This window comes from Trichosurus vulpecula, chromosome 8 (genome assembly GCF_011100635.1).
Source record: "Trichosurus vulpecula isolate mTriVul1 chromosome 8, mTriVul1.pri, whole genome shotgun sequence".
Classification (NCBI taxonomy): Eukaryota; Metazoa; Chordata; class Mammalia; order Diprotodontia; family Phalangeridae; genus Trichosurus; species Trichosurus vulpecula.
Window position 1 is genome coordinate 111,471,190 of NC_050580.1, and position 27,931 is coordinate 111,499,120.

A 27,931-nucleotide genomic window follows, 5' to 3' on the forward strand; every position below is an offset into this window, starting at 1 on the left:
AGAAGCAGACCAGACCATGCCAGGAAGGTAAATGCCACAGTCAGGTTCATGGGGGCTCTCAAAGATACAAAGAAGAGAACCTTCTTCAGCAGGCTTAAGTTATGGGAGCAGTAAGGGCATAAGGAAGCAGTTTAAGAAATAGGAAAAGAGATGAAGACCACAAGGGCTGATGACCTGGGGAATGGTTTTCTAGTTTGATGAGTGCCCCCATCACCTGCTGCTGCCCTGCCCTGGCCTGCTTCTAATTCAGTAAGTGAGACTCAGGGTCCACTCCTGATCCAGCCTGTTTCCTTCCTCTGCACAGATGGTTCTGAGGGGAAGGGGCATATTGAGCCCAATCAGGGCTAAGTGCAGAGCCTGAAAACAATCTGTGGCTCTTGGGCAGTCTGGGGCTTGCAGAGCTAGGAGTAGAACTCGGAGAAGCTCGAGCAGAGCCACATGTCTGGATCAGCGCTGGGCGGCGGGGCAAGAGAGCAGGATGGATTCTAGAACATTACTAAGAGAGAGGAAGCACTGCGCTGGAATCACATTCACCAGATGGAGTTGAAGGCAGGTGAGTAGCACTGCTCAAGCCAGAAAACTGCCAAGCTCCCTGGCTCTCAGGAAAGCTGAGTAGGACATGGAGAGGAGTCGGGATGAAAAATACATGGTTTTAGCATCCTGTGAAACAGGCAACAACACGTAGCCACCGGAAAATTGAACAGAAAATCACCATTTTATCTAAAAAGAATAAAACCCTTTTTAAACAAATCACAAAATATACAAATAAATCAGTACAAAATAAATAGGAGAGATTGTAAATCTACAACATCATTTGAATTATAAAATGCATTCATTATGACAATCCGCTTATGAAATGTATACACGTCATCCAACACTGTCCTTGTGCTTTGTCAGGGTTATGCATACAGTCCCAAATACTGGATTCAGAAGCCTCCATCTCAGAAAAGCACATAATATACACTATGATACAATGAACAAAGACCAGAGTATCAATATCAGACCCTAAGAAGGATCCTCTCGAAAGGCCAAGGCAGCCTGCACTGGCCACCCTGAGCTGGCGAGGGAATGGTCACTGTGTGGGAAAATGAGTACCTCAAAATCAAAGAAAAAGGCATTTTTAGATCCCAGATGGGGCAAGGCAGCTTCCATGGTCCAGACAGATTCTGCAATCTGAGGTTGGAAAATGGAGGCAATTCCGGTTTGGGGGCCTGGCACTCAGCAGAGGAAATTAAAGGTAAGCTTGTCCAGCACAGCCAGGAGGAGTGAGGCAGAGATTGCCTGATGTGCCATTTTTACAACTGCTAACATCCCCAGGGCCTAGGCTTGTTGCTTATCAATTGAATAAAGCATCATAATTTATCCTCTTCCTCCCTCCCCATCATACTTCTCTTGGTCGTTCCCCCACCAGCCTTTCAACTCCCAAATCATTCCAAGCTAAGTCACCTTGACTGCAATGTCAGAGCTTCTTCTACTGAGCCTCAAGTCACCCCAGCCACTGGACTCTGAAAGCAGCCCTAAACATGTGCTGAGCTTCTCTAAGTTTGGGGTCTCTCTGAGAGACCTAAACCTAAGAGCAACTCCCTGAAGGGGAAGAAGGAAAGCACAGAATCTAGTTCTTTCTGGTACCCTGAACCATCACTATCTCTGCAAGGGGAAGTCACCTTGGAATTGCCTCTTTAGTAGCCAATGGGAGACAATTCCCCACTTTGCCAAAAGGTTTCTACCAATCACTACTGAGGTCTCCTAATGAGACAAACGTAGCTGCAAGATCAAAGCGTAGTCTCCATCCTCAACCTCTGCTACTAGAGGAAAGGGCCTAAGAAGATCCTGGGTCAAGTTGATGGGGGCAAAATTAGGGTATGACTTCCCTTCCTGTCTAATGAGATAGCAAAATCCTAGATTCAAGATATAAGGGCTACAAATCAGATAGTATTTCTCACCTTAGACTGTGTAAGAAAATAGGAAGGATGTATTTACATGATAATAAATAATAATAACAATAATATAAAATAAAGCATGTACAGTTGAGAATTTAAAGGATTCCAGGAATAAAGGAAGTCATTACTCCACCCCCAACCTCCAGGATCTAAAATTTAGACTTCAGAAAGGGTTTCAAACCCTTTCACAACTGACCTTGGCACAGAGCAATGACATTTGAAGATTAAGCTGACGCCAGACAGTATGTAAGGCTATTCATGGGAATAAAATAACAAGGACCTCATTCACTAATCTCACCCCAGTCTTAGGGGGCATTTTAGATACCAACTGTTCAAAGGCAAAGTTGTAGTGACAGATGTGAACTGCCTCTATCACTAATTCAAAGCAAATTCCCTGCTTCCCAGTGACCTTCCAAAAGACTCCATTGATGGTATTCAGTTCCATCCTCTGGAGAAGTCACAGTCCTCAGGTGCCCCATGATTCTCCCTACCCCCTTTCCCTTCCTGACATTATTCAGTAGCTTTACCCAGGCAGATTCTTGGCAGGATCGGTAAGAACTGGGTCTCTAGAACTCCCAAATTACTCCATTCAGGTCTGGTTCCAGAAGGGTGCCTATTGACACTCCCTATATATCCTATTAACTGTGCAGCTCTGACTACAATGCTTTGCACCACTAGTCAAATCTTGTGAGGTGGTACAGATGTCTGTGCATGAACACATACATCCCAAACATTAGCTGTCTCACATTACAGATTCTGTTTCCATAACAGTTCAGTACAATTCAGTTTCCATCTGATAATTAAAACAGAATTCTGCTACTATAGACAGCTCCAGCACATGACAGAGAGCACAGCTGAACTGACATCCCAGAGACCAGAGCAGCACGTGAGCTCCCTAGATGGCAGAAGAGACGAGATGGTCTTAAGCGTAGCAGCCAAGTTTCCTCTCCGAAAAAACGACCAGGAGGTAATGCCTCCTCTCCGGGACTAACTTCAGAAGCCCAACTGCCTCTTCTCAGCTAATGGACTAGTGTTGGCAGTCTGGAAAGATGGCTGGCAGAGGTTCTCTGGGAAGTGAACCTTGAAGCAGATGGACACAGAGGGAGGAAGTGGCTGAATCCAACATTTCTTCTTCCCCACTAGAAAGCACCAAAGCTGCACACCTAATGGGGTCTTCCATTCAGAGCCTTAGGAAAAGGCTGTTTACAGGAATGGGAAGCCTCCCCTGAGAAGAGAAGAAGTAGGGTAGAGGGCGACCCCTGGACTGAGTTATCAGAAGCTCCTTCCTCATGTAGGCTTGGCAGGGGGATAACTTTCACTCTTCAAAAGGAGGGATGCAGAATAAACTTTAATTTAGATTTTTCTGAATTTAGCTTCCAAATCAATTTTGCTGAAGAGAATGAAAACTGTGAGTTATAAATCTGAGGTATGAGAAATCCAACCAAGTCAGATCCAATGAAAAATCTGATTCTGTCAATCTCCTTCCTATCCATATTGTGACCTTATAATATGCTAAGAATTTCCATCACCTTAATCCAAACCCCAGTCAGTGGAGAGAAGAGTTAAAGTGACTGGAGAAAACCTAATGGAGGGAAACTTGTTTACCCAGAGCTTCATGGTTTAGTAAAAAGCTCAAGGCTGGAGGATTTTCTTAGTAATGAATCAGAAGACTTGGAAGTCCTATTATGTTGGTCTTGAGAGTCTAGGGTCATCCTCTGCCTAAACACATTCATTCATTCATTCATTCATTCATCCACCCATCTCTCTCTCTCTCTCATACACACACACACACACACACACACAGCATATGCTACCATCCCTTTATTTTCTTTTCCTTATTCCTTAAATTTACTTTCATCTAAAAATAATCCCTCTCTGGTACTAGGATTGGAACAAAGAAAGGGGTTATTGTTCCAATTAAAAATTCATCGAGGAGGTAAGACCAACCCAGGGCAACATTCTAAATGAACTTCTATCAACCTCTCCATTCTCAATCACTGGGGACAGAGTGAAACTCTTTCCATTCCAGACTTTTCAAGGCATCTTCACTTCCAGCCCCAGGGAGCAAATCTGGCTAGAATTGTCCTTCTGGTGAACATATTCATGGATGAAATGACAAGTGACATTTGGGGGCTCTACTGCCAGATCCGGCCATGCCTACCTTCCTGGACCTAACCACAGCTGCCTATCTAAAAAATGTTACTATAGGGCTCGGGGAACCAGCTTAGAGGGCTTATGGGCCATGACCCTGTGTAAATAGGGACTTATGCTGTGGAATTTGAGGGGGACTTTCTGGGTCTCAACTGGATTCTAATTCTTAAGAAACATTTGCAAGTGCATTGTCTGTTTGATCAAAGAGAAAATCTCACATTTTCATAATTACCTTTTCAGACTGACAGTGCTAGGCCATTAGGTGCAGAGGACTTGTGCCTGTTGGAGTGCAAGCAGGGGCTCATGTTCAATTTTCCTGTGCCAAAGAACTCGGGTGCCAAAGTTAGATGAGTAGAGAACAGCCATGTGCTGTATCCTTTTCTATGGGTACAAACTTGGTAAAGACTAAAACTCAATTTGACTAGCAACTCTAATTTCTAAGACTAAATCCTATGCCCTTGCTTCCCAATGGTTGGTAAAGAATTCACCTTGTCTAATGAGTGCCAAGCAAGAGCTAAGTGTAGAGGAAAATGAGTAAACCCTGAGAATTTCTGAGCATTTGGGATTCTATTCCAGGTAGGCTTTCACATCATCACAGTGGATCACCATGTTGTTTCTAGATCAGACAATCATGACCCTTCAAGACTCAGTCCCACCACCTTGCTTTGCTCTGGCTCTCAACCTATCCCCTTCCTCAGGCCTCCTTATTTCAAGGGTTTCTATTGTACATAGCCTTTCCAAATTCCTGGACGGGGGCAGTAATGAGCCTGTCCACTGGAGTTTTAGGATCCCGAGGCATCCCTTCATAGCTCATAAAGCCAATCTGTATTTCATTCTTCTTAGCAGACTATAGCTCAATGAAATAATTCAGGAATACTATTCCCAGATTCTTGACACTAATTACTAACACTATCCTCCCTTTCTTTGTGTAATTATTTGGTGGAAGATTGTGGATCCATCTCTAACGCCCAGCAGAAACTGGAGGAGAAAGTCTTAAGCCAAAACAAAACAGTCCTAAGGAGGCATGAAACAGCCAGCCTGTAAAGAGTCCAACTCAGCTTGAGGTGCCTCCTCTCCATCAGTCTGAGGGATGATCTTTTCAATTCCCAAAGTGGAAATGAGGCCAGAATGGGGATACTGAAGAATCAGACCTCTTAGTATTGGCTAAAAGTGTTCCAAATCCCTAGTCAGAGGTACTCATATATTCAAATTTTAGTATAAAAATACTTTCAAAAACCAAAAAAGAAATGACATTTGATTATCTGATGTTTTATATTAATATTCATGACTGAGTGTTGGCTTTCATTTCTAGAAAAATGAGTTAGAATGATATCCACAAACATCTGGGACAGAAGTCTGGTAAAATTTGTACTGAGGACTTTACTTCCTGGCCATGAGTTCCTCCACACAAGAGCATTCTTCAAAAAGTCATTGAGTTCATTGAGGGGTTTTGCCACCTCGGGCCCAAAGTCAGGCAAGCAGGAAGTGTTTTCAGTCTGTTCCCCAAAATCTCACAATACTATAGGGTTTCTTCTAACCCAACTAACAGACTGATCAGGGATAACAGCAAGACCACTAGACCTTAAGGAAAAGGACTCTCTTTTGGCCACCAACATGTTAAGCTTTCCTCTAGGAAATTGTGCCCCAAAGTTTTGGGCAGGGCTGTATTTGGAAGGACAGAAGCAGACTCAGGTGAGGTGGAGGAAAGAACTCTGAGAGCTGGTGAAGCTAACATTCCCAGAGGTTGGGCAGAGTCAAAAGACTGGGAGTCTTCCAAGACCAAGAGAGCAGCCCTCCTCTAAGTACTCTATCCTGAAGCTCAGGTCAGTGCCATTAAAAGACCTTCTCAGGTGCCTAGGCCAATCCTTCTCCTCCCAGTGACAAAGGGCTCTATTCATCAATCCCTTAAGGGCCCAGCAGGAAACCGGAAATCTTTTGTCTAGGATGGAATTTGCTGGGGGCAGATCTGACCTCTTCAGATGACATCCCCAGACCCTTTCTTACCCAGAGGCATCACATTCTTCCTTTTGCTGAGTATGTCCAGAGCTTGTCTCAGAGGGCTATCACCCAAGCCAATGGGGAGAATCCTGGGCTAACAACCCACTTTGGGAGAACACCAAGTCAAGCTCAACTGCTCACCTAGTCAGGCAGTGAAACATTCAATTTCCTGTTACAGTTTGTGGCTGAAACAATCCATCTTCTCAGAAAGCCACCCCTCCGATTCCCCCCACACAAAGGATGACCCCAATACACCAGCTAGGGGCCATTTAGAACCCAAAGGAATAGAAATATCCTTAGGGGAGGGAGAAGGCAGCATTTAGCCCCACCACTTCAAATTGAGGATAAACAGACTTGGAGTTCATTCCACTCAAATGAACAAGGAAAGAAGTAAATGCTACATAGTTTGCTAGTGTCTGGATGCAATATGTAATGAAAGTCAACAAGAAAGCCACGGTCAACACTGGTTCATTTCAACATATGAATACTGCCATCAAAAGGCACATTTCCCTTAAGCTAGTACTCCTAAGGTGGACAAGTAGAAAGTCTGACCAGTCAAGCAATGCCCATTGGCCTTAATCTGACAACAGATGACGGCATTTGGTATTAAATTAGAAGCAACATACATATACTGGCCATAATACACATTTGGTTTCTGGAAACCTAGATGGGGCCCAGGTTGTCCTGTCCCACAGCTCTGCAGACAGACCATCCATCGCTGACGGTCCTGTTACCTGGAGTGCTGGTGGCTCTCCATAACCTGGCCACCAAACAACATCTAAAAGAACAAGAAGAGGGGAAGGAGCGAAAACGGAAGAGTTGCTCCCCTCAAAAGTCCCCGGTGAGTCCCCACCCCCTTAGAAACTGAGGATCGAATACTGTATCTTGAAGAACACAAGATGAAGTGGAAATGCCTTCTAGGACAATTAGACAGATTTCAGTGTGGAGGGGAGAAGACTTGGAGTCCATACCATATTTCTATTGAAAAGCCCCAGAGAAGATTTCCTTTTGGCATCAGTATAGCAGCATCTTGGATGAACAACAATGAGGTTTGGGGAAAGGGGAGCGAGAGCTCTTTAAAGCTGAGGAACGGCTGGGTGGTCTCCTTGTCCTCTCCCCCTCCTCCTCAGAGAAGGGATGCCCCAGGGTTGGGAGGAAGGCTGACCTGAACCTGAGATCCCTGCCTAGGCTGAACACCAGTCTGATAAGCTGAATATTCCCCAGGCCCATTGTTCTATTATCCAACAAGTTTAAAATTCAATAAAACACATTTTGTTGTTAAAATTTCCTAGTGCGGGAGCAAACCCACATTTCCAAATCAAATTCTAAGACTTCCTGAGGGCAAGAGGCCCAGCTAACCATCAAATCCCCCATGGCCAGCAGACTGCTCTCCGAACCACTCCCATTCAATAGCAAACTCGGTCGGTTCTGTGGTAGTTTTCTTCACCGTGTCCTTCAGGGTAGAGAGGGACTCACGTGGGAATGATGGTGCAGCCTATCCAGGAGGCTGCTGGGAAAAATGAGAGATCATAGGGGTGGAGGGGCAAAATCCACCATATCAGGATCAGTTCATGGGATCACAGCAGAGTTCACACAGAACAAAAACAATTTAAAACTCTGCAAAAGACTTTTAAAAACATGATCTCTTGAAAAAATAAATTGCAACAATTTTAAACTTCTTCATGCTTATCTAAGAAGGAGGCAAATGAACCAGGATAAAAGGTCTGGCCGGAGAAATAAACGTGATTCTATCGGAGCAGGAGGAAGCACATGTCTGGAATCCGGCTCACTGTTTCTGGGCAGGTGGCTCGGTGTCCTTGCCTCCTGTGCCATGCCTTGCGTTGCTTCCTCTGCATTTCCCAGGAAGGCCACAAAGTCTTTGGTCTCAGAATGGTGCAGGAGGCAGCATGGCGTATGAGCACATACTAATGGTAGCTGCAGTCAGAAGGGGACAAGGCAGGGGACAGGGCCAAAGGGGGTCCTGCTGAGGAGACCGAGGAGAGCAGCGACGTGGCAGGACACTGCTTCAGACCATGACAATCCAGGGCAGAAGTCCTAGATGGCGCCTTCACTGTGCAGACTGTGATTGGCTTTACTGTGAGTCACACAATTCTGTTCATTGAGCAGGTTAGCCGTTTCATCTGGCAACCCATCATGCAGCTCTGTAAGAGTCAGTTCAATTTTAGTGTTTTCGCTGTCTGAAGACTGAGGAGTTTTGTCCATCCGGGATGCCATCAAGGCATTTTGGTACTGCTGTCTTGTGATCTAGGACAGAAAGAGAAGATGGAGTAGAAACAAAAACCAAGGGGAAAAAAAGCACAATGAGATAACTCTGCTTTTCAGTTCTCTTTTCTATAGAATGTCTCAGACATGGCCCACCTCACAAGAGTACTCTCCTCCTCACTTTGTTTTGCCCCTAAGCCCATTCCCTCAAGTGCCACTCCTTAGGGGGAAAGCGGGTGGCTCCCCTTTAGAGAAAGTATCAAGATGGACAGAAGCCTCAAAGCTTCAGTACAAAAATCATCAGTCTGAAGTCAGGAGGACACAAGTTCAAATCCAGCCTCAGACGCTCACGAGCTGTGTGACCTTGGGCATGTCATTTAATCCTGACTGCCTACCCAAAAAATCATCAGGGTCTCATAATTACAAGGGCAAGTCCCTAGGCTTCTTAAGTCACCCTCTTTAGACGAAGACTGTTCTGGGTAAACATTTGGAGTTGTTTCGGGAACACACAGGAGAAGATGATGCCTGACACGGGACACATGGGGCCCCAGATGAAGATGCTCCCTGCAATATCTTTCAGGTAAATTCAGGGCCATCAAGTGTATTCCCCCTTCTATATAGTTTCTCTTGGGAAAAAAGGGCATGCTAGTAGGGTAAATTTGGGCCATTTTTCCAAGTGAGACTCAAAGTAATACCTCCTTTTAAAAAAATTGGTTGTAGGATTTTGAAGAAAAGGGAGAAGAGCCAATTATATCAGAGAAGGCTGACTTTTCTCCAGACAAACTCATTTGGTATATTTGATAGAAGGCACAGGAAATTCCTGTTCCATCCTTGATTTACAAGATGTGGTCACATCCAATTCCCTACAGAACTAGCATGCCTTTTACCTCCTAACCAGCCCTCCTTCAGGGGTATCTAGGGAAAAAAATCAAACCAAAAAAACCCCCACAGGAACATGCATAAAACAGGCCATGCTAGCCTTTGTTATCTCCTGCTCTCTGGGTCCGACAGACACACAATGATGCATGCATATATAATGTCAGAGAGCCAGGGCTCCTGGCCTGGTCTTTGTCCTATAGGCCACAGCCCTGGACTTATGGTTAATGAACCTTTACTGAAATGAGCCAACCCCTTAGATGCAAAATGAATGTTTCCTCTGCTAACTCTGGCATCATGGGAAAGGTAAACAACCAATACATCCTGTCAGTATTATCAGAGAAGTTTCCTGCTGAGTTTTTGTTTCTTAAGCCAGGTCACTATTCTCCTACCTTCACAAACTGAATGTCTGAGAGGGCTCTCACTGAGTAATCAGGGACATACACTTGAAGGAAAGATGAATTAAGCTGGTTGTTGCTATTCCCTAGTGTTGGGGTCACTGCATCAATCCGGTCACTTCGATTGAGAGAATCAGAATGATTCAAGCCACATGGACGAGGAGGTGACTTGTTTTCAGCTGTGAAAGGAGGTAAAACACACAACTTTAGTTGGGGCAGAAGTAGCCAATGAAATCAGCTCTTTGTTTTCCAAATGAAACATACCTGTAAATGCATAGATCCAGTTGGCTGCGGCCAGCCTGGCATATCTGATTGCACAAGTCACAACTTACAGGACTGGAATCCATTGGTTGGCGTGTGACACAACAGACTGATGCTGACTATTTCAGCCAGAGGCTGACATGTTAGGCCCTAATATCAGGAACAGCTACAATGGCCTCCCAGCCAGCTTCATTAAATGGTTCCACTGGCTACTTCTCTTAGCAAGCAAAGACCTTCGGACTATCACAGACAGGGTGCTTTTCTACTTGAATAAAAGCCTAATTCTACTTAAGATGGACAAGAGAAACTATGGAGCAAAGATCTTTCAGGATGTTTGCTAGGAATGGGATTCTTAGGTATTTGTGTTTGCTGATACTGCAATCTGGTTTGGGAGAGATGTCACTGTTAAGCATAGATTAAAGTTATCCTTCCAAAGGAGAACAATCAGCAACTCAGATTCCCCTATCAATTACTACTTTGTATCTTTGCTTAACCACTAAAACACTACTTTATAACTCAATTACCCCCACGCCCTAATCCTATTATATGATTCATGGTCTCAAAGGTATACACTTACTGCAAACCCTCAGGCTATTATGAAGGCAGGTAAATAACAGACATTTATTAAGTGCTTACTATGTTCCAGGTACTATGCTAGGCATCATGGATACAAATACAACAAAAGGATAATCCCTGCCCTCGAGGAGTTTACATTCTAATGGGACAAGACAACTCACAAAAGGAAACTAGAATTTTGATTACATTAAATTAAAAAATTTTTGCACAAACAAAGACAATGCAACCAAAATTAGAAGGGAAGCAGAAAGCTGGGAAACAAATTTTACAGATAAAGGCCTCATTTCTAAAATATATAGAGAACTGAGTCAAATCTATGAGATTGCAAGTCATTCCCCAATTGATAAATGGTCAAAGGATATAAACAGGCAGTTTTCAGAGGAAGAAATTAAAGCTATCTATAGTCATACGAAAAAATGCTCTAAATCACTATTGATTAGAGAAATGCAAATTAAAACAACTCTGAGGTGCCACCTTACACCTATCAGATTGGCTAACATGACAAAACAAGAAAATGATAAATGTTGGAGAAGACGTGGGAAAATTGGAACACCATGTACACATATGTATGTATATACATATACACATTGTGTTGGTGCAGTTGTGAACTGATCCAACCATTCTGGAGAACAATTTGGAACTATGCCCAAAGGGCTATAAAATTGTGCATATCCTTTGATCTGCAATACCACTACAAGGTCTATATCCTAAAGAGATCATAAAAAAGGTGAAGACTCACATGTACAAAAATATTTATAGCAGCTCTTTTTTATGGTGGCAAAGAATTGGAAATTTGGGGGATGCCCATCAATTGGGGAATGGCTGAACAAGTTGTGGTATATGAATATAATGGAATACTATTGTTCCATAAGAAATGGTCAGCAGCTGGACTTCAGAAAAACTTGGAAAGACTTGCATGAACTGATGCTGAGTGAAGTGAACAGAACTAGGAGAACACTGTACACAGTAACAGCATTATGTGATGACTGATTTTGTTAGACTTAGCTCTTCTGAACAATGCAATGATCTAAGACAATTCCAAAAGACTCATGATGGAAAATGCTATCCACATCCAAAGAACTATGGAGTCTGAATGCAGATTGAAGCATACTATTTTCTCTTTTTTTCACTGTTTTTTGTTTCTCTTTTTCATGGCTTTTCCCTTTTGTTCTGATTCTTCTTTCACAACATGACTAACGTGGAAAAGTTTAATATGATCATACATGTATATCCTATATCAGGTTGCATGGCATCTTGGAGAGAGAGGAGTGGAGGGAGGGGGGGGAAATTTAGAACTCAAAATTGTATAAAAGTGAATGGTGAAAACTAAAAATTAATTACTTTTTTTAAAAAGGGAACTAGAAAGTGGCGAAATGAGAGGAAGAAGTTGTGGAAGTCCAGAAAGTCAGAAGCTCAGTCAGGAGGGGAATGAAGGTTGGCCAGACTGGGCCCTTCCACAAAATGGAGGTCCCAGAAGGAACTCACTAACGGGAGAAGGGGGCCAGCTGAGTAGAGGAATGTTCCAGGGTGAGAAGGTCTCAGGAGATGATGGATATTCCAGGGTGAGACTGTAGATGAGGCAAGGTGCTTGTAATATTAATGGAATCTTCCCTGTCCATTAATAGGCTAATGTGACCACATTTGTTCAGCCATGGATGTTTTGCTGCTCACAACTGTGATGCATCCTGAGTCATGTGGAGCCCACTGGGAGAGGAACTTGCTTAAAAAGAGAGCTTGCTTTGGGGAGGCTTGTTTGCTTGAAGGCTTTCATATCTTTTGGTAATTAGCACTGAAGTGCAAGGGCTGTGATGCCTTCTGGCTGTATATACATTCTGGGGTTAGCATTTTGCTTCAGGGCTCAGTCATTGGAAGAATGTTCCTGTGATTTGGCCAGATGAGACTCTGGGTAGCTGTTAAGGAGCCCCCCAGCTCTGAAAATCCGATGTTGGTGCTTCTCTCTCTGGTAACTATGTATGTACTGCTTTCATCAGATGGTTGGAAGCCCTGTCTGCTGATCTGTGCTATTTTCTCTACTTGTAATTTCTACTTATAATTTCTTTGTCCTTGTATTTTCTCTATGTTCAGGGTGCTGACTTTTCCCCTGAACTAAGTGAATGATATATGTTTAATTAAAGGAAGACTGTTGACCCCTTTAAAAGCTATTTTTCCTTTAAAAATAGATCAAAGAACCTGTGCTAGCCATCCTGGGTATGCTAGGGTGCTTGCTGTTACAGTGCTGAAGTCCAGAAAGTCAGAAGCAAAGCCAGGAAGGGAACGAAGCCGGAAGATAGCAGAAGCCTTCCTTTAAAAAAGGTCTAGTTCTGTTCAGGGGTATAGCTTCTGTAGTTCTAGTCTGGCAGACCTCTCTCATAAGAACAAAGTAAGTGGAAATGGACCGAGTCTAAAGATTTCTTCTCTTAATGAAATGAGGCTCATAATAATTTTTAGTTAAAAAAAAATTTAATTGCTACTACTTCAAGGGTTCTTCCACCTTTACATTTCAAATACAATCTAATTAAAAAATCTTTACTTACTCCACAACATATCTTATAAAAAGTCATCTGGCCGTTGCCTGATGACTTCCAGTGTTGGGGAGCTCATTACAGCACTCACTGTTAGAAAATGTTTGGTTATACCAGACCCAAATCTGTCTCCCTCTATCTTGGGCTTTAGAGTTGGAGATCTAGTCTCCTTTTTTTATAGGTGAGACCTAAAGAGATTGTCCTGTTTAAGGTCACACAGGAAGTAAGTCAAAGAAGGTAGGCTATGTACCAGGTCCCTTGACTTCAAACCCAGGCTTCCTCCTATAATAGTTGTTCTGCCCTCTTCAGTTAAACAGAATACACTAATACTCTTCCTCATGATAGCCCTCCAAATGCCTGAGGGCAGTGATCAAATTTCCCTCATGTCTTCTTTTCTTTATCTTTCTCAGATTAAATATTCCACTTCCTTTTATGATTCTTCACAGACATTTTCCAGATCTTTCACCAATCTGGCCTCCCTTCCTCTGAACATTCTTCAGTTTGTCGGCATTCTTCTTATATCGTGAAGCCCAGACATGAATGTAACACTTTAGATGGGCAATGGTTGGTGGAGTGGACAGAAAGGCCCAAGATTGCAATGAAGCAGTCATTTATTTAGCAGTCACATTACAATGTTAAGCAACTAAGAACTTTTAGAGTCTTCCCACACAAACAGCTGCTAAAGGTAGGTTTCCGCACTTTGTACTTGGGAAATTTGATTTTTTTAAATTTCTTTTTTTAAACTAAGGGTCAGACTTTATATTCACTGCTGTTAAATTTCATCTCTCTGGCATGCTGTTATTGTTCCAGCCTGATTCAAGACCTCAAATCTTTGCTTCTAGCAACCAACAGAATATTCACATTTGCCAGTTTTACGGCAACTTCATATTTGGTAATCATGCTTGTTACATCTTCATCCTTGAAACTGATAAAAGCATTTTAATGGGATGGTGCCAGGGAACTCAGAGCTCTTTAACATACCACTTTAGCAACCCACCCTCCCTGTGGAAAATGATCCATTAAGCCATTCGTTTCAGTAAGTATTTATTAAGTGCCTAAGGCGTACCAGGCACATTTTTGCCCCTCAAATTCAATGTTTCTTGGCATAACATTGTCCAATCATCTACAAACTCACCTCTATCTACTATTATTCAGTCTGTGTTAGTCTACCTCGTTCATAAGATCACAATAACCTGAAATGCTTAGCTGAATTTAAGATATACTATGTCTGCAGCATTTCCCTGACCTATTAATCTTTTTTTTTTTTTTTTAAAGAAAAAACTAAGCACAAGAACACAAGAAATTAGTTTGGCATGATTTTTTTAGTGAACCCATACTGATACCTAGTGGTTATCCCACGAAACATTTGTTTAGAAATTCATTTGAGAATATGGTTTGGGAATAACATCAAATTCACCACTCTACAAGTTTTCAGAATCTACTATTTCTGGGGAAAAAAATCAAGTACTGTGGCCATCTCTAGCATTGTGGTCCCTCTCCTCACCACCACATCTCTCCGGTAAGTTCTTTCAGTTCCCTTATGTATAATGAATTTCAGTCTGGAACCCCAAACTACTGATAGGAACTCTCTTACTACCTATGGCTTCAGTTACATTTTCAGCATGTTTTTCCTATGCTTTCTGTTTTGAACATCATTTTTCTTGATATAGAACAAAGAAGCAAAAGAGGATTTGAGTAGTTTTGCCTTAATAAACAATGTCATCTGCTCCAAACAGTAGTCCTTTCCCTTCCTTGTCCTCACATCCTCTATAATATATATGTGTATATATATATATATATATATATATATGTAATATGTGTATATACATACGTATATGTATATATGAATAATTTGTAATTATAGAGCAAGGATTTAATTTTTAGCTCCTTGAGCCATATTAACTTTTTAGTCTCAGCTATGTGACCAAAGGGGCAAGTAGGTGACGGTGTAGACAGCACATCAGGCCTGGAATCAGGAAGACTCATCTTCTTGAGTTCAAATCTGACCTCAGACACTTACTAGCTGTGTGACTCTAGGCCGGTCACTTCACCCTGTTTGCCTCAGTTCTTCATCTGTAAAATAAGCCAGAGAAGGAAATGGCAAAACCACTCCGGGATCTTTGCCAAGAAAACCTCAAATGTGGTCACGGAGAATCAGACACGACTGAACAACAAGAAACGTTACCGTGCTTACAGTTGCTCTGAATTTTCTGATACATGTTTCCCTGAAGCCTACAAATATATGACTCATTATTGTCAGCATACACCTTCCTTTGGTAGTATGAATTCTATTACGACAAACTCACTGTCTCCTAAGATTCTCGCTGTTTTCCCAACCAGCAATTTCCTTTCTTACTAGAATGAAGCACAGGATAGAAACTCGCGTCACTTCTTTCCCTTCTAAGAGTTGAACTATCAACGAGGCAAGTCGATAGCTCATCAGACGCCACACTTGGTGTTTGACGTTTCCCACCTCTAAGCTTAGCTTTCGATTCTGACGGTCGATTGCTGACTTTGTGATCTGTGTTAGAAAGTTATTGGTGTATATCCTCCATACAGATGGCTGGTCTATAGTACACTTCAGTTCTTATTTAGGCTCATATATGATCATAGATTTAAAAGCTGGACGATACCTTAGAAGAAATCTGCTCTAACCTTCTCATTTTATAGATGAGAAAATTGAGCCGCGCAGAGATTGACTTACCGCAAAGCACACTGGTACAGCAGAGCCAAGACTCAAACCTGGTCCAGCACTCTTGGTCTATCCCTTTCTTTTACCCTTACACACATACTTTCTATCATGTTTCTATCCTCCGGGTTATGAATTCTCTTCCTTCTTGGCATACGGTGCCACTACCTAACCCTCTTCTATTAAGTGCTTCTTTCAAATAAAGCATACTTTCATTGACATATTCTATTCAAGAGTTCATTCCCATCATGCATTGATGATTCCTATGAGATCATATCTACCGCACATTAAAACTTCAATTTCACTTTGTTACTATGCTCAGTACTTGGTTATCTAGGCATCCATCACCATAAAGTCTTCCATACTATTCCTTTCTTCTCTGTTATTCTGCCCTTTGAATACCTGGCTACTTCCCCCATTGTTATTACTATTTTCTGTCAGGCCAGTTCTCCAGTATTGCAGAATGGGATCATGCTGTTCCTTAAAGTAGTCCAGGTTCACTTTTTATGGAAAGTGTTGGATGTCTGTTGTGAAGTCCTAGCAATACAGAATTTCTTCTTCTTTCTCCTATGTGTGATATTCATTTATTCACCAACCTCTTGACCTCATTTATCCCCCCTGCTTCCTGAGGATCTTCCCCTCTTGAATCATTGATTTCACACTATCTTTGAAGCCTCCATCCTTTCCAATCACCTAAAGAACAAGAGGTCTTTCCCAAGCCCTTTTACCTTCACTTCTATCAGAAAGACCAGCCTGTGGTCAATGTTAAAAACAAGGTATCATTTTTTAGTCTTTCCCAATTCCTAGAAAACTTGTAGGCTGAATTTCCTGAGGAGATGTGATTGCCTTCAAAAGCAATTTAGCGTCCAACAAAGGGTACTCTCTAGGGGCTTAGCTCAGAGCCCTCCCACTCTGTTTTATACAAGTTGGGTGTGTCAAAAGGAATTTTTTCTCAATGCTTAAAAATAGCATTTCAGTGTTCTGCACAGTAGGCACTTAATAAATGTTTGTGGAATAAATACACAATACATTCAGTTTTTAAATACATGGCTAATATATTCAACTCAAAAAGGTGCTCAGATCTCTAACTCATTTTCAAAACCAACCAACTAGCGGCAGCTAGGTGGCGCAGTGAGCAGAGCACCAGTCCTGGAGTTGAGAGGACTTAAGTTAGTTCAAATTTGACCTCAGACACTTGACACTCACTAGCTGTGTGACCTTGGGCAAGTCACTTAACCTCAATTGCCCTGCCTTTCCCCCTAAAAAAAGAAAACCCAACCAAAAAAACCCAACCAACTAGATAGATATCTTTGTGTAATAAAGGAAGAATCCTTTAGAGAATTCTTAGGCACTACATGCACAACACTTGTAAGCATTACTGAGGTCTTTGCATCCCATAACTATTACTGTTGTGGGGCAAATGATCTAGGAGACCAAGAGGCCAAAGTGCTGCATTGAAACTTGAGAGAACGAAGCCAAAAAAACTCCAAGGTCATTAAAACACCAAATTCCAAAGAGCATTTTTTTTTCTAGGATCCTAGGGGGAAATGGTAGTGCCTGTCTCCAAACTTGGCTAAGGGAGAGGGCAGAAGCTGTCTGCCCGGGGACTATGACCAAAACACGATGTGCAATGATGGGCTGGACATGGCAGACACGCCACTCTCTTCACTACATCACTATTTTTACCTTTTCAAGTTAAAAAAGAGCTAACAATGGAGTCAGTAGTTTTTCTCTAGCACATGGATCCAAAGAGGGCATGGATTAGATCGCCTTGCCGCCAAATATGCCAAACTCTAGCAATGAAGACTTTATAAACACAGTAGCTTCTAGGGCTGCTGTGTTTCACTCTACCCCCAACATCAATATTGAGCATTTTTACTGGACAAGGAGCAAGTAAATTATAAGAGATAAGGGTAAGTTAGTATTTTGGCCAGCTCTAAAATTCTAGAATTTAAAGGCAAGCCAGGTTATTTTAATTAAAGAACGATTAAGTCTTTTCTTTTCTTTTTAGCAGCTGGAAGTCGTAGCTAGGCCTGAGCGGTCTCCCCTGCAGGGCCCTAATCAGCCATTTGTTAGGAATGTGCCCAATACTAATTTCAGAACAAAGCTGGAGAGCCTAAGGGAAATGAGGGGCACCTGGCCAGCAGACTGAGCGTTGATGCTAGGAAACATGTTCATCCTTTTCTTCTGAATGACAGAAAAAAAGACAGAGAAAACAGGGTCACCATGACTCATGTAGTCTATAGGACGCTGCTCTCTTAGCACAGAAGCTCCTCATTTCCTTAAATTCTGATTTTGTTTGTTTTTACTGAGTCAGTGCAATGTAACAAGAGGAGCTCACATTTCTGTAGCACTTTAAGGTTTCCACGTTTCTTGGGGTGGGTGGGCCTTCAGGTTCCCGCACATTCCCCATATGCCATCCATGCCCTTCCCAGAGCCAGGGCTGGATCTGCCCCTCGTTGCTGCTCTGGGAAACAGAATAAGCTGGGGCATCCATGCAGATCAAATAATTTTTTCCAAATGTTTTTCATTCCCTTTCAAGTTATACTCCTTTGCCGGAATCCCTTCTCCTCTCCCCTGCCCCAGCCCAGCCTGTGCGTTTGCCTGCTCCCTCCCTGGCTAGCTGGGTCCTTTCCTGGAGAGCTCTCTGAAGGGTCACAGCATCAGGCGAGGTGGAAGGGTGGCAAGGAAGGGCGGGGGACCCATCACGAGCATTAACAAAAAGAAGCATGCAGAATTACCTGGAGAACCTGCTGCTAACAACTCTGTTCTGTTGACAACAAAGGTACGAGACAGGGACAAAGGAACTGAAAAAGGGAGAGAACAAGGGTGAGATTCTGTCAAAAGTTGAGGAAGGAAATTTGTACTGTTAGGGGAGAAAAGCTGGTTCCTGCTCTTTAGGAATTTAGAAGCATTAATAACCTCCGGAAACACAAAGGACTATATAGTTTCTATAATAAAGAAGAGACACACACGCTGCTTTCAAAGAGGAGAAGGAAGAGGAGGAGAAAAAAGCATTCCCTTTCCTCTTCACTGACTCATAAATCTCTTAAGCTATTTAATACTCAATTCCAGTTGACATTTCAAAACATGCTGTTCTGAAGGACTTACAAACACACATGGCAGTGCAAGAGGGTAACAGTTAGTCCAGCCAACAAAAGACCATAGAGTGAACAAGTGCCAAACTAGGACCGGGGACATTCTCAACTCAAGAAAGAAAAAAAAACAAGCATTTGACCCACAAACTTGGCAGTATCACTGTCTTCAGCAAGCACTTTGTGGCTCCTATCTTCATTTCCATTTTTAATTAGTCCAATTATAAATGATCTGACCTGCCACCACTTCAAATCCTTTTCAGAAGGAGGCAGGTTATAAATCCTAAATAAACAAACAAATGTTATGATCTATTTGCATTCTCCTTTTGTTAAAAACTATAATGCATTCACATGGAAAGGAATGTGGCCCTCTGGCCAGTTGCACCAGCATCCGGTAGGAAAAGGGCCTTTTCCAGTGGTCCCAGTGACCAGAACCATCCTCTCCCAATGCACTTTGGGGAGGTCTTATGGAATGTTTATTCTCTTATTCATGATTATTAGTAATTGGAATGAGAATCTCTGACAGGAGTTGTATCTAATTAAAAAAAATTAAGGGAAGGCTACTTTAAAATTCATGTTCTAAATGATGTATTTGCAACTGACTCTCGACATTTAAAACCCTAGTCCTGCTTGTAAAGGAGACTATGCGAGTGGGAAGGATCATGGGACCCCACGAAGGCCCCACACGCCTGGCGGCTGGTCTGGTCATTAACTCGTGTGACTCTGGGCAATTTCGGCCCTTACGTGGCTTCGTCTTCCTGTGTGCTGGAGGAGCTGGGTTAGAATGAGTAATAACGTTCCTTGAAACACCCTCCTAACCTGGGGCAAGCAGCAAGGCGCCGCTCGACCAAAGGCTTTCCCTGCACCTGCCTCCCTTCCCATCACCCAGCCTGGACCCACCGACCGCCCGTCCCCCCACGCGGGTTTCACCCGAGCATTCTGGGAGGAGCTGCCCTAAGGCCGGGTGCTTGGGATAGGCTCTCTCCAGGGGCACTGAAGCCAGTCTGGAGGAAGCGGGCGAGTGGCCCAGAGGGTCCCAAGGCAGAGCGCCCCGCGCCCCGGGCGACGGGGGATCACTTGGCTCACACACACCGGCCTCCCGAGCGCGAAGTTCTGGCTGAAGTCCGCACGGTGGCGCCCTAGCACCACCTTTGGCACACGCGAACGCGCTGGAGGTGGCTCCGCCGACCAGGGCTGCAGCGGGCAGGGCGGGCAGAGCCCGGAGCCGGCTTCGCACAGAGCGGGGAGGCTGTGGCCGCCGGCCGCACCTACCTGGAGCCGCCGTGAGCGCCATCACGCCGTAGTAGGAAAAAGCGCTCGCTTCAAACTTCATCCCTTCTTTCCCGGCTTCAACTTCCACTTTCCCCTGTGGGGGAAACAACAGGACAGTCTCACGGCCCCGCCCGGTGGGCAGACTGGAGCGGCCCAACCCCATCCCCTCCCCCTCCCCCACGAGGGCCGGGTGCGTCCTCGCCCAGCTACGAAAACCTTTGCTCCCAGCCAAGCGTCTTCGACGTGAGACAGAGCGCTCCGGGATCAGTGAGTTCTTCCCCGGCCCTCCCCCCGCCCCCATTGATAGCTGCGTGACTGGGCATGCCGGCAAGCCACTTCACCGCTGCCTCAGCGTCCTTATCTGTAAAATGGGAATGAGTTATTGTCCGTCTCTTGCCCTCTCTGCCCTCCCGCCTCTCCACTTAGAAAAAGGCCAAGGTTGAGCGTTTTTAAAAATGAAATTTAGTTTTGGCTACTATTGTGTGACCTACGTAACAAAAGCGTCTTCCATTTCTGGCCATGGTCGCTGTATACACACACACACACACACACACACACACACTGTGTGTGTGTGTGTGTACATATATATGTATATATATATATATATATATACAGATATATAACTCTGTGTGTGTGTGTGTGTGTGTGTGTGTGTACACATCTATATCTATATATTGATCCTACCTCCAGTTAGGCCTTTCCGAGCAAAAACGACCTTCTCAATCCACTGTGGGTTTTGAACAGCACCGTCCTCATTCCTGCAGCACCACAGATTTAGAGCAGGACTCGGACCCCTTCATTTTATAGACAATGTAACTAAGGCTCATTGAAGTGAAATTACTTGCCGGAAATCACACAGGTATGAAAGGAAGTGCTGGAATTTTAACCCAGGCTCTCCAATGTTCTTTCTATAAACCATAAAAATAACGCTCTCAGTCAGGTGTCTCTTGGGAATGAGCCATACACTTTGGAAGTCAGGATATAAGCTGAGGCTAGATGGCAAAGCGGACAAACTGGACTGGCCACAAAGCAGGGATTGCGGCTTTCCTATGGCAGAGTGGCGTTCTGACCCCTGAAGCAAAGGATGTCTCCAGAACTAAGGCTCTGTAGTCCTTCCTCTCCCAGACAACCATGTACGTCCTAATCAACACCATCGGGACCTCCTTCTCTTCACAACCAAGGACTGGCAACTTGAGACTGGATCCTTCTGGCAAGTGGAACTCAGCTGAAGGCTCAGGCCTTCTCTTCCCTATCTCCTTCCTGACTCTGTCTGTATCTACCTCTCTGCTACCTACCTAGCTAAACTTCATTTGTGTGGACAGTTAAGTTATGGGCCTCCAAACAAAGGATTAAAAAGATCCCTGTGACCAGTGTCATCTGCAAAAGAAACAGTTATCCGTGAAGGAGGGCCTTTCTGGAGTGAGCAGCCCTGACACACACATACACACACACACACACACCTTCCTCATTAAATCTCTCCCCTCTCCCAAGCCCGTTCTCAAAGAAACATTTCAAGTTCTGCTTTCTCAGTCTTTTTCACTTAGTGACAAGCATCCCTCACTCAGATAGCCTCTGTCACAAGAGACAAGTGAGTCAGAGACCTGCAGAGCTAGCAGCATTCTCAGATTGATTTTACATTACAGGCAGAACAGACTTCAAACAAGAAATATTCACTTACGCTTACTATATGCAAAGCTCCACACCAGGTGATGTGAAGGGGGAAAAAGAAGTGAAGGCAAACCCTTAACCTCAAGGTACTTCGAATGTCACTGACAAGAACTATTTTTCCTTCTGGCCTCCATATATTAGGAAGGACGTTGACAAGGTGGAGCATGTCAAGAGGAAGAATGGCAGGACATGCGGAGGTGAATGGGCAGGGAACATAGTACATATTGTCAAACCCAGCTAATGTGTTGATTACTTTTGCTCAATTGATTTTGTTCTTTTTTTAACAAGAGGTGTGTGGAGCAATATATTTGGAAATGAAGGTGATATAAAAAAGATGGTTATAATTTTTTTTAAATAGGCATTAAGCACCTACTATATGTTAGATACTGTGCCAATTCTGGGAATACAAAGGCAAAAACAAACAGTCCCTGTCCTCAAAAACACTGTGTTGTAGGAAAACAACATATACACAGAAAAATAAATATATATGAAGTGATATAGAACAATTTCTAAGGGGGAGGGCAGTAGCAGCTGGTAGAGAAGGGGAGGTGGCCCAGGACAGGATTCCTGTCGGAGCTATCAAATAAGCTGAACCCTGAAGGAAGCTAGGGATACTGTGAAGTAGAAGTGAGGAGAAAAAATGTCAGGCCTGAGGCATGGGGGATAAAATGCCACATGTATGAAACAGCAAGTCAGCCAACTTGACTATAATATAGACTACATGAAGGAGAGAAACTTGCAATACAGCCTCAAAGGTAGACCTCTTTGGAAAGCAATTTAGAACCAAATGGCATAGTTTTTGATGCAGCAATACAACTATTGGGTCTATGTTCCAAAAAAATAAAAAAAGAGGGAAAAACATAAATACAAAAATATTTATAGCAGTTCTATTTGTTATAGAAGAGAACTGAGAAATTGAGGGGCACCCATCAATTGGCAGCTAGGGGAACAAATTATGGCATGTAAATATAATAGAACATTGTTGTGCAGTAAGAAATTATGAAAAGGAAACCTGGGAAGACTTGCATGAACTGATTCAAAGTGAAGTAAGCAAAACCAGCAGAACTATTTGATAACAACAATATCAGGGGAAAATAATTCTAAAAGACTTCAGAAATTTGATAGATGAAACGTCAGACTCCAAAAGACTGACTAGCCACCTCTTGATAATGAAGTGATAGACTCAGGATGAAGAATGAAATATATTTTTGGACATGACTAACATGCAAATTTGTTCTGGGTTTTGTTTTTCCTAATTTTTTTTTCCTCCAATGGATGAGTGCTAGCAATTGTACAGTCAAAGAAGAAAGGAAGGAAAAAGAGAAAGGAAGGAAAAGGGAGAGAGAGGAAGAAGGGAGGGAGAGAAAGACAAAGGGAAGGAAGGAAGGGAAAGAATGGATATAAGGTCATGGAAGCATTTTTTAAAAAATTTACAGAAGCAAACAGAAAATTCAAAAGAAAACACATGATCAGGACAGCTGCATCTATTACATACTTACAAAGAAAAGCAAACTACACAACAGAGATTCACAGTTTCATGCACTACTCTCATTATCAATATATTCTACTTTGGGTATGGAAGTACTCATTTTATCTGGTGTAAAACTCAGGATAAAAAACATATTTTCCCAAAAGACACTTGGCGGAGAGCGTTATTTTTATGGTTTATAGAAAGAACGCTGAATTTAAAATTGGAGAGCCTGGGTTAAAATTCTAGCACTTCCTTTCATACCTGTGTGATTTCGGCTGGAGCCAGATTGTGAGGTATTAAAAGCCAAACAGAGGAGTCTGTATTTTAATCCTAGAAGAGGGAGCCACAAGAGTTTCTTGAGCAGGAGAGTGACACAGCAGATCTGTGCTACAGGAATATCAATTTGGTAACTATGTGAAGGATTAGGGAGGGGAGAGACTAGAGGCAAGGAGATCAATTAGGAGGCAAGAGGTGGTGAGGGCCTGGAGAGATGGGGATGGATATAAGAGATGCGAGCATCAACTGGAAGAACAAAGAACATCTAGCCTGGAGAAGAAAAGACTTGGGGGTAGGGCATGATAGCTATCTTTAAATATTTAAAGAGATACCATGTGAAAGAGGGTTTAGAATTGTTTTCTTTGGCTCCAAGGTACAGATCTCGGACCAAATGGTGGAAATTTCAGAGAAACAGACTTTGGTTCCATATAAGGAAAAGCTTCCTAACAATGAAAGTTAACTCAAAATGGAGCGGTCTGGTTAGAGAGGTACTCGTTATGAGAAGGCTTCAAGTCGAGTTTGGATGACCACTTGTCTAGGATGTTGTGAAAGGGATTCCTGTTCATTTTGTTACTTAGACTAGTTGACTTGTGAGGTCTCTCTCACCTCTGACATGCAAGTATGGTCCTATGCCATAAGCCAAATACAATAAGATCTCACAAAGATAGTCATGCGTGGTAAGCACCTACTTATAGACAGTAATGGCTAGGGAGATTCAGAGGAAAGGAATATCAGGGAAGGCCTCCTCAACTATGTAGGATCTGAACTGAACCTTGAAGGATAGGTAGGATTTAGAAGGGGGAAGAAAAGAGGGAGGGCATTCCATAGAGGTGAGAATGATCCTATGGCCTGAGACTCTAAAAAGGGAATCTGGCTCAATAAGCTATTACCATGAGCAATTCTAGCATGGAATTAAAATGGGAAGGTGTCTTGCAGAGTAGAATATTCTTTCAAGTAACAGGACATCATGCACCCTCCTCTGCTTGGTACCTTGCCTCCTCTTCTTATTCTATCCCATTTCAAGAACTGATTAAATGTGCTAAGTCCTGGAAGCAACCTATCACAACTTTATGGAGAAAGCCCTCTTCCTGCTATTGTTTAAAGGGCAGCAAGGTGGTACAGCTGATAGAGTGCCAGACTTGGAGAAGGAAGACATGAATTCAGATCTCACTTACATATTTATTAACTGTATTATCCTGAGAGGTTAGGCCACCTGGCCTGCTTCTGCCAGTTTCTTCATTTGTAAAATCAGGATAAAATTAAAAACCACCTCACAAGGTTGTGAGCACCAAATGAAATAACATGTGTAAAGTACTTTGCAAATCTTAAAGTCCTACATAAATGCTATTCCTGCTGCTGGTGCTTTCAGCATTAACTCGTCTAATTCTTCTCTGAAGTCCCTTTAAATCTCAATAATGGACCACAGCATGTCTATCTATGGGGATCCAAATGGTTACGTGAGGAGCTTTCTGATGAACTCAGACCTCATTTTGACTGAAATCTTTTGCTTTTATATTGCCTTCATTTTCAAATATATTTCTTCCCTCCCAGCACCCATAGAGCCATTTAAAAAAAAAACAGTTCAAAAAAACCAACCAGCCAAATATATATATATATATATATATATATATATATATATATAACATGACCAGAAATGGTCAAGGGATATGAACAGGCAGTTTTCAGAGGAAGAAATTAAATATATCTATAGGCATATGAAAAAATGCTCTAAATCACTACTGATTAGAGAAATGCAAATCAAAACAACTCTTAGATACCACATCTCTCCTGTCAGATTGGCTAAAATGACAAAACAGGAAAATGATAAATGCTGGAAAGGATGTGGGGAAATTGGAACAATTGTTACATTGCTGGTGGAATTGTGAGCTGATCCAGCCATTTTGGAGAGCAATTTGGAACTATGCCCAAAGGGCTATAGATATGTTCATACCCTTTGACCCAGCATTACCACTTCTAGGGTTGTATCCCAAAGAAATCACACAAGCGGGAAAAGGACCCATATGTACAAGGATATTTATAGCGGCTCTTTTGGTGGTAGCCAAAAATTGGAAATCAAAGGGATGCCCATCAATTGGGGAATGGCTGAACAAGCTGTGGTATATGAAGGTAATGGAAAACTATTGTGCCATAAGAAATGGGGATGATATGGACTTCGTAACAACCTGGAAAAACCTACACGACATAATGCTGAGTGAGCAGAGCAGAGCCAGGAGAACACTGTACACAACCACAGATATATGGACTCCGTGAGGACCAACCCTGACAGACTTCGCTCTTCTCAGCAACGTAAGGTGCAAGGACAACTCCAGGGGACTCACGATGGAGAATGCTATCTTCATCCAGAGAAAGAACTGTGAAGTTTGAATACAGATTGAGGCGCACTACATGCTCGCCTATTTTGCTTCTCTTTTGTTTTTGTTTTTGGTTTTGTTTTTTGGTTTTTTTTTGGTTCTGTTTCTTCTTTGTCATGATTCATTCCATTGGTCATAATTCTTCTCCACAACTTGACTAGTGTATAAATTAATTCAATGCGAAGTTATACATGACAGTTATATGAGATTCCAGGCCGTCTTCGGGAGGGAGGGGGGAGGGAGGGGAGAAAAACTGGAACTCAAAATTATGTAGAACCGTGTGTGGTAAACTAAAAATAAATAAATAAATAAATTTAAAAACAAAACAAAACAAAAAAACAACCAACACACCAACTGAGTCAATATTCCATACCCATGGTCCTCAACCTCTGCAAAGAATGGAGGGAAGTGTATTTTCTCAACTCTTCTCTAGGGTCAAGCTTAGTTAGTATAGACAATTCAGTTTTGTTCTGTTTTGAAATTAGGTTTTAAAAGAACATGTAGATAATATAGAATGGTACATAACAGAATGAATTCATGAATAGAATGGAAATATAAGAAGAGTGCCTAGAATGCTTAAATCCCGAATGAGCTAAAGTTTATAAAAAACATTAAAGCCATTAAAAACATTAAAAATGCTTTTAGTGTTACGATCACCAAGAAAGGTAACAACAAAGAGATAGGCCTGCTATTTGGGATGGATGGGATTACATTAAAAAACGACAGCGAAATCAGAACTTAGCTGCTGTTTTTCTTCTGTTTTCTCTTTTTAAAAAATGATGTTCAGTCCAAAAACAAAAATTGTTAACAGTGAACTGAAATTCAAGAAAAGGAGATAGGAGATAGCTACTTTAATGAGTTCAAGTCACCTGGCTCAAACAAATTACATACCAGAGTACCGAGATTGCTGAATCACTATCTGTGATCTTTGAGGAATGGTGAAAAACTGAAGAGAAGCAACGGAATTGGGCATGGGCAATAACCCAATTTTCAAAAATGACAGGAAGGTGGATCCTGCTAAACTATAGACAGATAGATAAGTCTGATATCCAGATGTCAATGCTTCAATGGATCCATGATCTCAGGTGGACAATAAATACAAGATAGATGACTATAAGGAAGTATTTTTTAAGACATTGATAAATACAATACGTAAGGGTACTATAGAAAAGGCTTCACAATAAGTCAAAGTAAGTACTGTTTACTAATGAGACTCACAAATATCAAATACTGTTGGGAACTCTGGCTCAAAGCATGGGAAGACTTTGTAATGTTCAAGCTGTCAAGATGGGGAATGGGCTAAATCCAGAGGTAATGCACCCCACCCCCTCCATGGGATGATATTGTAGTGGGGAGACTAGATGGTGGCAGTTGTTAAAGTTCTTTCTGGTCCTTCCAAACAACAGTGCAGACTCTTCTCTGTAACGTTATTAATTTTTTCCTCCACATCTTAACTACTGGAACCATGATGCCCTTGAACACTTCCTGAGCACCTCTGCATCACCTGGAAAGTTCGTCTTCTCTCTCTCATTCTTGCTATATGTCCAGGCCACCTCCATTTCCAATTATGCATTTCCTGAGGTGCCGCTCTTTGTACACAAATATCAATAGTAATACAGTAAAGCCTACTTAAGTCTACTATACATCTATCCACTGCCCTTTGGGTTTCTTACTTGATTTGGCTGACTGTGCATATACACATACCCATGTATAGATTTGGGTGGTTAGGTGCCATAGCAGATAAAGTGCTAGGCCTGGAGTCAGGAAGACTCATCTCCCTGAGTTCAAATCTGGCCTCAGACACTTACTAGTTGGGTGACCCTGGGCAAGTCATTTAACCCTGTTTGCCTCAGGTTCTTCATCTGTAAAATGAGCTGGAGAAGGAAATGGCAGAATATATCAGAGTCAGGATGTGAAGCCAGGTCCTCCTGACTCCGAGAAGGCCAATTTCCAGCGCTCTCACCATGTAACACTATGTGTACAAGTATACACACACATGTGGGTATATATATACATGCATTATAATATTTATATACATGCATGTAGTACATACATACACACACACACACACACACACATACATACACTCTGATTTGCGATTTGGTAACTATGTGAAGGATTAGGGAGGGGAGACACTAGAGGC

The 27,931-nt window shown here is 42.5% G+C and overlaps 1 protein-coding gene across 2 annotated transcripts in view; it reads right to left on the bottom strand.

The window, feature by feature from the left end:
* Positions 1 to 7,759: 7,759 nt before the first annotated feature.
* CNNM2 (cyclin and CBS domain divalent metal cation transport mediator 2) overlaps positions 7,760 to 27,931 on the bottom strand; it is a 171,919-nt gene continuing 151,747 nt past the window's right edge. The window contains exons 5-8 of one of the 2 annotated variants that reach the window (XM_036769628.1): positions 20,002 to 20,095; positions 18,376 to 18,441; positions 9,581 to 9,765; positions 7,760 to 8,354 (exon numbers count right to left, since the gene is read on the bottom strand). In XM_036769628.1, the coding sequence (XP_036625523.1) occupies positions 8,145 to 8,354; positions 9,581 to 9,765; positions 18,376 to 18,441; positions 20,002 to 20,095 (555 nt within the window). In that variant the 3' untranslated portion in view covers positions 7,760 to 8,144. The remainder of the gene's footprint in view (positions 8,355 to 9,580; positions 9,766 to 18,375; positions 18,442 to 20,001; positions 20,096 to 27,931) is intronic. The other variant, XM_036769629.1, reaches the window with a different exon arrangement.